Raw genomic sequence first — 11,039 nt, forward strand, 5'->3', positions numbered from 1 at the left:
AAGAACTTTTTTTAGTCAAACAATCTTACGACTATCGCACGTCTGTCCTACAACTGTCTCACGGCTGTCGCAGGACAGTCGTGAGACAGTTGCAAGATTGTCTCACGAATATTATATTTCGTAAGAGGCTCGCACAACATTGCAAGTCTGTCGTGCGTTAGTCTTGCGTTAGTCTTGCAACATATTTTCGTTTTTTGAGGGGTATATAGCTCGGGCGAATGAACGCTTGGAATTAAAAACTGCCTGTCGGCACTGAAAGAGGATGGCTATTCCACCTGAGCGACTACGCGTGGCCCTGCTGAGGGGGCGTCTGGAGGAACTCCAGCACGAGCATAATATAGTGCTGTTGGCGTTGATCTGGGCCCGGGAGCAACGCAGGAACCGGCAAAACCCCCGACGTTGGTGGGTTCGGCCGTGGATCGAGCGGCGCCTGATGTTTGGGCAGTATAGTACTCTGATGCAAGAGTTGGAGCGGGAATCTGCCGGTGACTTTGTGGGGTTCATGCGGATGGAGTGTGGCATGTTTCACGAGCTGTTGCTGAGTGTCGCCCCTCGCATTACCAAGGGCCAACTGCTAGGCTTACCACCTTTCTCTTGTTGGTTTTCTTCTTGAGAGGCATCCTGGATACTAACTTTGATTAAATGAAGTGACAAATGTCAAAAATTCGGGCAGAACTTCGATGTATCCACTGGAAAATCTCTGCAGCAAATGGCAGGCAACAGACCGGGCCTCGTTATATAGTCGGAAGACGGACGCGCGAGTAACCCACGAGTGACTCACGAGTGACTCACGAGTGACCCACGACTGTTGTGCGCCAGTTGCACGACTGTAGCACGTGCATCCCACGAGTGAACCACGACCTGTTCACGTGAAAAACAGCCCCCCGACAATGCCCGACAACTCACGACTGACGCACGACTGACTTGCGACACACCCACGACATAACCACGACATAACCACGACATATCTTTTTTTTCTGTCGCGTCCCCATCGCCAAACCATCTTTGATGTGTCGTAGCCCTTGTGACCACTCGAAATACATTTCGGGCATGTTGCAAGATCTGGCCACGACAAATATTTTATGGGTCCACCCCGACAAAATTTCGTACAATCCGTTGTGACCGGGGCTTTAGAAGCAACGCGTACTCATCGCTACCTACCTTCGCAGTATTTTTGAAGTCGTTGTACTCCTTGAAGAGCTCCTCGCTTTCCTCTCGGCTCTCGCCGACAGTTGTGTGGGTGGACAAGTAGAACTCGCCCGTGTCATGAATCCACTCCAGCGCCTGGCGTGCACGCGAGATAAGTACGGAAGAGATTGTTAGGCGTGCAAGGACATCCCAGCGGCGACTCCAGCTGTCGCTTTGCCTGTGCTCTTAATGTCATCTGAGGTAACATCTCAGCAGGAGCAGTGAACTGCTGTTCGGTGCGTGGAATGTTACTACTGTGACAACCTCGTATTGTAGTGCATGAGCCTCATATCCTATACTGGCATTGTTACAAACAGACGGACTAATTGTATCTACCATGCTTGCAGGAACGGGCACGTCATATTATTTGCTGCCAACACATTTCAAATTGCACAATTAACAATTTAAAATAGTTGGCCTAGAGGTGAGAATGCAACGGATAAAGCTTACCTGTTTAGCGCTGCGCTCAAATAGCACAAATTGCTGGCATTGGTCAAGTTTTTTCTTCTTGACCGTCCAGTTTTCTAAAACTTTGTTCTCCTGTTCAAGAAGCCACTCAAGGGTAGCTGCAAAAACAAGCAGAAACTAATGGTAATATAAAGATGTATGTTCGTACAGAATTTCAGGAACAGTATAAATTTATGTAAACAAACGTATAAAACAAATTCATAGTAAACACTTTATACAACTAGAACTGGAAGTTGTCGCCAACTACATGTATCCCCCGCAATCTAGTATGAATGAAATATCTCTGTATTCCAACATCAACGCCGTACCTTCAACCTTTTAATGTTGCTGGGTAGCAGGCGCTAGGTCAATCAGGGGCCGAGTTATAGAATGGAAGGGAAATATGATCAATTTCAAGGTCAAGGTCAAATAAAGGTCGCAGTGACCTGGTTTTGGTATGCGACACACCTTCTCCCCAAGATGTGTAAGTATACCAAGTTTGCTCGCGCTAGGTCAATTAGGGGCCGAGTTATAGAGCGGAAGAAAAATATGATCAAGGTCAAGGTCAAGGTCAAGGTCAAGGTCAAATAAACGTCGCAGTGACCTAGTTTTGGTACGCGACACACCTTCTCCCCAAGATGTGTAGTAAGTATACCAAGTTTGGTCGCGCTAGGTCAATTAAGGGTCGAGTTATAGAGCGGAAGGGAAAGTATATGCGGCGGCAGCGGCGAGCGGCGGCGGCGGCTGGACAGACATGAAACCATAGTATCCCCGCCGACTTCGTCGCGGGGGATACAATTATGATTTTCAAGCTAAGTTCATTTGGATAATCCTATTTGTTGAAGGTTTGTTTGCACTATAGTTTTTTCTGAATAACTAAATGAATCTGGGGGCCATTTCACGAAAGCGCTTGTTAAGTTAGTGATGGGTTAAAGAGGGGTTTTAGGATATCCTTATATATAGTGTTTCACGAAATCCTCGCTAAGTTTCCCTGTCTCGCTAACTCAACGACATTGCTATTAAGAAGGAATCTTAAGGACAGGTCAGGGGCAGTACTTAGGCTATCGTACAGCAAGCAACGTGAGATTTCCCGCGTGCTTTCATTGTTTTGGCAAGCCGTNCACGCCACCACTACACACACACACACACACACACACACACACACACACACACACACACACACACACACACACACACAGCTGGGTACGTTTAGAGATGACTCAAAGTCACGCGGCTGCCATTCAAAAGCCAAGCCTTAAAACTCGTTAGCGCGAAGAAAAACTATAGTTCAACACTTTGCGCATCGCATCTGTGTGTAACAACCCCGTTTCGCTTGGCATTCACAGGTCTGCACCGAAGCTGAAGAGCAAGATGAAGAAGCTAAAATATTCAGAATTCAGAGGTAAGATGGCGGCCCGATCGATAATAAGAAGCCACTGAATATCACGATGTGACGATTCCAAATAACATAATATAAATAACATTTGATAACACTTTCACTTGGCTTCATCGCTATACTTCTTCTACGGGTTCATATAAATTAATATAGCAGGAAACATTAGAAGAATAGGTGATAGTCGCCCCCCCCCCAATTCGTTTGCTTGATGGAAATTCCGATATCGGTCTTCATAGCGTTTACATTTGCTGCGCGAGAGCAATTTCTCTGACGTCGTCCGTTGCCAGGGCGACAGGTGTTCGGAGTTCCTCTCGCTATTGTCCAGCAGCAGCAACTAGGTCAGCCGCTGCCACGCTGCATCCTCTCGGCGATGCGCCACCTGGTGACCAACGAGCTCGACTGTGATGGTCTGTTTCGCAAGCCGGGCGTTCGCTCACACATACAGCGGCTGCATTGCGCCATCGAGGCAAACCCAGGTATCGATGGCATTCTACACACACACACACACACACACACACACACGCACGCGCACGCGCACACGCATGCGCACATGTACACGCACACGCACGCGCACGCGCACACGCACACGTACACGCACACGCACACGCACACACGCACGCACACACACACACACACACACACACACACACACACACACGCACGCGCGCGCGCGCGGGCACGTACGCACGCACGCACGCACGCACGCACGCACATATATATATATACGGATGATATTCTTTCTGCTGGCGGATCGCATGAGCTGATAGCAATCGCGAGTCGCCCCATCGCGTATTTGTTCGACTGCTCACGTATCCAGCCAGGCGATTATTCATCTCAATGGCGATAGATGTCGTGGTTTCAATTGAAACTTACAGTTCAATTGACTATGCGTCGCAGTTAGGAATCGCAGGAAGATCGTGTGTGTGTGTGTGTGTGTGTGTGTGTGTGTGTGTAGTGTGTGTTGTGTGTGTGTAGTGTGTTTGTATGTGTGTGTGATGTGTGTGTGTGTGGCTGTGCGTGTGCGTGCGTTCTGTGCGTCGCGCGCGCGCGTGCTGTGCGTGTGTTGTGGATGTGTGTGTGCTGGCTGTGTCGTGTTGTGTGTGTGTGTGTGTGTGTATGTGTTGTGTTGTCGTGTGTGTGTGTTGTGTGCTCTGATATGTGTGTGTTGTGTGCTACTGTGTGTGTGTTATATGTAGTGCTTGTGTATATGCTATGTGGTGTGTGTGTGTGAGTATGTATGTGTGTGTGTGGTGTGTGTGGGTTGTGGTGTGTTGAGCGCTCGTGCGCTCGCGTGACGTTGCTTGCGTGTGTGTATTTGCGCGGCCTATTGTATGCGCCTGCAATGCGTGCGTGTGTGGAGAAACGGACCCGGCGTGTGCACACCTCTTGCTGCATGTTAGGGCTTTGTTGTAAGGAAATCGGTGGCAATATCTTGGAGTACGTAACCATGGTAGATTTAATCGGATGTTTCGTGAATTCGCACCCCAATTGGATTAATATTCTCGAATAAAATCTCCCACTCACCCACCTATTATAAGATGCCTAATTCGATCACACCGCTGCGCCGCCCAAAAAATGCAACTTTTCCACTCGCATCCGATCTGTGCTTTGCTACCGCCGCACGTCTCAAGCTGCTTCACCACTTTCAATATTTACTTTATCCATGGATTCCGCCTCTCGCATCTCGATCTCTCTTCTCTCGCCCCTCTCTCTTATCACCCCTTCTCTTTCGCTTCGCCTCTTCGCTTGCTTCCTTTCCCTCCCTCTCTTCTCTCGCCGGCGCCGCTCGTCTCTCTCCTCTTACTCTCTTCCTCTTCTTCTCTCTCTCTCTCTTCCTCTCTCTCTTCTCTCTCTCTCTCATCTATCTTACTTCTATCTATCTATCTATCTATTCATATCTCTCTCTCTCTTCTCTCTCTCTATATATAGTACTATATATATTAAATATATATAATATATATATATAGATATCCTCCTCTCCCTCTACTCCTAACAGCCTCACTCGTGGTCACTCGTCCGTTCCAACACGCTTGCATCACCGGCTCACCTCTCCCTCCGTCGGAGCGGGGCGTGGACCCTCCTGTTACTCCACGAACGACGGCCTCTACTCTCTTGTTTCTCCATCGTCTGCCCGCATCGCCAAAACACTGGCTGCTGCGCAAGCGCCGCAGACGCCGCGCCAGCGCCAGCTATTTATAACGGCCGGCGGCGGCACGCTCACGCACGCACGCCACGCACGACGCAAGCACGCATCGGCGCCTGCTGATCGCCGGCGCCGTATGTTGTTGGGCTTGTGCTTCGCAGACATGAAACGCATGTTTGACGCCGGTACCAGCCTCTGCATCCGCCGACACCATCAAGCCCAGGTACTTCATGTGGAGCCTTCCCGACGTCTGCTGGGGGGCTGCATTTGACGGCAAGCGTGTGCAGACGTTGTTTTCGTGGGGCGATAGGCCTCAGGTTGGCTGCTGCGCGACCGGCCTCCGCGCGAGGACGCTTGTAATCGTTCGTTAATTTTTTTCTCGGCATTACGAGCACAGGCCAGGGCAGTCTATGCCGGATAGTAATCACCCGCCTCGGCGGTTACCAGCAAAAAAAATGTTATTTTAAATCACTATATATACGTTTAATATATTTTAATAATGACATATGGCGCCTCATGTCATTTTAGTTCAATACCTCAATTATTTTTATTTCTTCACGAACGCTTGCGCGACAATTTTTTTTTATGAACAGTACTTATTAATTTGCGTTATATTGCGTTGTTGTTGCCTGCCGACACGCGGCTTCTAATTCTGCTCCATTTACCCCCTTAAAAACAACAGCAACGCTGTGGCCATTGTGCACCGATAACGTGTAAACAGGTGACCGCAGTACCAATGGAAACTACGGCAATCTGTTATTATCATCCACTGAAACAGCCGGTTCCCAAAAAACCACTAGTGAAAAATTAACAAACTAAAAAGTTATATGGTTTCCATGGCCACACACAAAAAATACGGCCAGGTGATTTTGCATAAATACAGCTTTCTCTCCCAACAGATAACGTACGATTATAGTCGCCAGGCTTTCTCTTACTTAGAATTTAGCATTATTTAACACAGGCGATTATCTTGCAGGTCTTGAACAACCTCGTTAGGCCCGTCGTTGCATGGCTAATTGTGTACTTTTGGCGCACGGCAAGCGCTTCTATTTGCACGGTGGAGGACTATACTATCGCTGTACATGCAGGATCGTGACACACATGCACGCACCGGCCCGTACGCCACGCACAGGCACACACTACACACAACACACACACACACACACACACACACACACACACACACACACGCCCACGCCGCCTACAACGCAACGACACACAACGCACACACGCCACGCTACTACGCACGCCACCACAACACACACGGCACACGCCACACATTACACACCCACACACACCACAGCCCACCCACACACACACACCACACACAACACACACACACACACACACACACACACACGACACACACACACACACACATCACACACACACACTTACCCCCCCACCCCACCCCCTCAGCACCGCACACACCACCCCCTCTCTGATCTGCTGGCCTGTTCGGCTGCAGCATGTTCCTGAAGGAGCAGCGGCTTGAAGCCCGATGAGGCGGCGATGATGCTCATGCCGGATGAACATAGGGAGGCTGTTCCGCATCCTGCTGCAGGTCCTTTACGAGCGTTACCCAGCGCAGCACACGTAAAACCAAGTTGGAGCACATCTGTAGGTAAGCACTAGTTAATTAAAGCACGGCACCACCGGCAACAGGTAAGCAGCGCGGGTTCTTCCAGCGTAAGCATCGTATAATTGCACCAGGTAGGCCAAGCAGGTAACTTCAGTCGTAAGCATCCTATATTGACCTAGGTAGGCAGCAGTATCCAGGTACAGCATCGTATATTGACCAGATAGCGCCAAGCAGCGTAATACTTGGTAAGCATCGTATAGTGACCAGGTAGGCAAGCAGGTAATCCAGGTACGCATTGTAATATTGACCAGGTTAAATATCGTATATAACATCAGTCAAAGCAGGCAGGTAATCCAGGTAGACATCGTATATTAAACCAGCGCAGATACGCACCCGTGGTGTAATTACAGCCGTAAGCAGACGCGTAAACAGTTAAAATTGTCATTTACCAAGCAACTGTATATGTAGCAGAGATACTATCAGGCAGCCTGGAATAAAAATAATAATTAAAAAAAAATTTCTTAAATTTATTATTATTTAAATCCTGATATTATGTTAGCCAGCATATAAATCAGCATGCGCCACGAAAGTAACGTATATGCAACGCATATAACCATAAACAAACTTATAGCTACCATGAACGCCGGTAACTCAGCGTGAATATACGCAGCGAGCGACACGGACGAGGCGTGGGAGCAGAACACATATCAAATTCATTGCTGGGCAGCAGCGTTCGACACTCCGCAAGTATTTCAACACTAGTACTTCTCAAACGCTAGCAATCAAGACCTATTCTTTTAAATTAGGTTATATAGGAATTTTACTTATTTGTAGTAGATACAGTAACGTTAGTCTTTTGTTTTAATATCATTTCCTGTCTCGCACGTTGCCTCTATCAGGCGAAAATATCTCAATGTACACATTTATTATCATATTCATTTTAGTGCTCATGTCGTTTTCGATCATTGCATGTGCTCGCGCCTTTGATCTACGCATCTATGACTTGTAAAAAAGGGCGCATAATAAACAAATTAAATACATATAATAATAATAATAATAATAATGATAATGTTATTCTAGCTGCCGGCAAACACACTCAGCTTTGACAGCCTCGATCAGCTTGTCGCGCACTTTCATCTTTTCAGATGACAGTTCGCCACAACCTGCCAGTGTGTCTCGCCGCGCTCACTCTTCAGCATCCGGTCGCAATGCGCAGCCTCCAGCACACAGTCCCTCAGGCCAGGGCGCAGCGGTAGCCCACGCGCGCGCGTATCCCGACCAGAGGAGGCTGCCCGTCGAAAACAGGCCGCTGTGATTGTCTGGCCGCCTGATATAGTCGAACAGATTCTCGACTGCTTCACGGCGCTAGCGTGTTCGGGTCACAACATGTTTCTGCCTGCCATCTACTGACAAATTCACAACGATAACGCATATTCGCCCTCGCCTATGACACTATTTGTCAAACTTATTGACACTAAGGTTGACTCGCAATATTTCGTTCATAGGAACGAATCTCTCCTACTGACACCAGTTTGTCATAGGAAGATTCTTCCTATGAACAAAATACTGGCGAGTCAACTTCGTTCGCTTTCACAGCTGGAAATCGCTGCTTGCCGTTCCATAACTAGCCCGTCTCCCTAAACTCTATTGATGCCGCACACACATACAACACATATTCTGGTCATTGGAAGAATCCTTCTCCTACTATGACACAAATAGTGTCATAGGTCAGATGCGCTATTTTATGCGTATGTCGTCATTTGTCATAGACGCTAGCAGAACAGCGCGACGTTCTGTGTCATGCACAGCGGGAAATCCCGGGTCCCATCTTAGAACCGCCAACCATAGCGACAAGCCGCCTGTGATTTTCTCGCCAAGCCGGTTATACAGCTCTTCGTAAGCCTATTTCGCAAACAGAGCCTGGCCCTGCGCGTTTTCTTACGCCTTTCTGTTATTTTCTCATATATTTATAATCTTTAATCTCATATATCTTGTTTTATCGGCTGTCTTTTGAGCCATTGTGGCTTAGTGGCGTGAGTGGAAGTAGCCTAGGCGGGTCCCCGCCCCTTATAGATTCTCGGTGAAAACTGGCACGCGCTCTTGGTTTGTTATAGTAATCATATAGCATAAAACGTTGGCTAGTGTGATCATCAAATAATACAACCTGTGTGGGATACAACCGCGCTGTCAATATTTATGTCCGCCTGCCAGTGTGTTTCACCTTCCTGTCTATCGCTATTACTGTCGCGGACCCATGTCTTTTCTTGCATCGGCGGCCAGATAATTACTCTGCTCTTTTTTCCCCGCGCGCCACCCTGGTGCCGGTGTAACATAATCACCCATGGAAATAACCGGATGCCAATAGCGAGCCCGACCGCCTGCGGGCCAGAAACACACAAAGATTCACACGCGATAGCTGCCGACGATATTTACCTTCGAGAACTAGGCGTATATGCCGAGTCTCGTGGAAGCGGGCGGGGGGCGCGCGGACCACCTGAGGGGTAATCAGCATATCACACTCCTCTTCCGTCCGATCGAAGTGATTACGCGTTCTCTCTCTGAGCGATTATTATCCCTTTTGCGCGAGATCTGCTTTGCCTTCGTGTTCTCGTTACAGTTAATCCACGGATATTAGCTGCCTCGTCTATGTGTGCAACATATATATACTATATATATAATATATATACTATATAATATATATATATATTCTTGCAGAGAGCGTGTCCCTAGCCTGTAACACTTACTTGGATCTAGCTCCAGTCCCTGTTGCACGGCAGATAATCCACCACACACCGCCGCTGCCGCACACACGTCTTCCGCGGCGCGGCGGCCGGCCAAGCGGCGGCCGCTTGTTACTGAGAAAATGTCGGCGCGGCGAGTGTCGACATCAACGGCAACCGCGACCAAGAGCCGAGATAATTAAGCGCCAGATTCCTGCTTTCGCGCTTTTACCTGACCGGATTCCGAACGCAGTCGGCGGGACGATGCGTGGCGTTCCGCCGGCGAGCGTGCTGCTTTCCAGAGTACGCAGCTTTTGGTATGAAGCGGCCAGGAGAACTCATCCTTGTGCCCGTTTCACAACGGGCCCCGCCTAGCTACAGTGCTTGCACACACTTCAATCGCGCCGGCTAGCTCAAATAGCTCGTCTTCTCTATTAATTACGTCGTTGGACACCCTAAAAATAGTGCACACCACGCGCACGCACACCACACAACACACACACACACACACCGACCACCACACACCACACACACACACCACACACACCCACCACACACGACTCCCACACGCATACACAACCACACACACACACACACACACACACGACACACACACACACACACACACACACACCACACACACACAGACACACACACACGCAATACACACACACACGCACACACGCACACACGTTACGCAGCGCCCGCACGCACACACAACACCAATATGCATGCAGTAATAACCACCTCAAACCAATTGCGGCTCATATATTCCTACCCTGCAGGGTGCGCCACTAATGCTGTATTGAGACGGCTGGAAGCGCGCATGCAGACAGGCAGAAAACCTCAGCCAAGGCCTGCCAGGAGATGGAGGATATGGAGCTGGTGCGCAGCGCGCACCACGTTGACGCATGCGTGCCAGGGTCTACTAAAGGCTGCAAAGCAAATTATCACTATGCATAGCTTGTCCATGGATCGGTGCCTGCGATGCGGATGAATGGTGGAGGCGATAAGCATGACGACAATACACAAGAAAGAACGCCCAGTAAAGGCTCGCCGCCACCGTGCGCCCGGCACGAGTTCGATACAAAAAAAACAAACATAAAACACGGATTCTTCCCGCTGTGCTCGGCCCCTCGGCGATGCCTGCATTGGGTAGGCCCGGGCCACGCACGCACACACCGGCCACTCGTCTCCCGTCCTGACCCCGTCTGGGTGGCCTAGGGCACACGAATGAACTTGGGCCAGCGCGGCCGGAAACGACCTGCAACACGGATGCGGCGCCCCGGCGGCACGCTCATACGGAACCGGCCCCCGTATGGAGTTGGACGCATCGCAGATGGGACGCACCGGCTGCTACCTCGCACGGTGTTCCTGCTACTCGGCCATTTCACGTTTCTGGGGCTTGTCGCTCCCGCATCTCACACTGATGCGTTCAGCCATGCTTGAAACGTATATCCCTATTTAAGCGCATCGTGTCGGATTTCACTTGAATTGCCAGGGAGGTGGTCAAGACAACCCGAAATGCAAGGCGCTGGTTACTGGTGCGGCGGCCCCTACCAA

General features: G+C 49.5%; 1 protein-coding gene across 1 annotated transcript; it reads right to left on the reverse strand.

The window, feature by feature from the left end:
• Positions 1-1,171: 1,171 nt before the first annotated feature.
• LOC106806337 (kalirin-like) lies at positions 1,172-1,749 on the reverse strand (the record flags this gene model as incomplete). The annotated part of the gene is given in 2 exon segments (XM_014808244.1): positions 1,172-1,284; positions 1,639-1,749. Coding segments are annotated over 2 exon segments (224 nt in total), but the record flags the coding sequence as incomplete, so codon positions are not given.
• Positions 1,750-11,039: the final 9,290 nt, after the last annotated feature.

Source organism: Priapulus caudatus, unplaced genomic scaffold, assembly GCF_000485595.1.
Source record: "Priapulus caudatus unplaced genomic scaffold, Priapulus_caudatus-5.0.1 Scaffold155, whole genome shotgun sequence".
In the NCBI taxonomy this organism is placed as follows: Eukaryota; Metazoa; Priapulida; class Priapulimorpha; order Priapulimorphida; family Priapulidae; genus Priapulus; species Priapulus caudatus.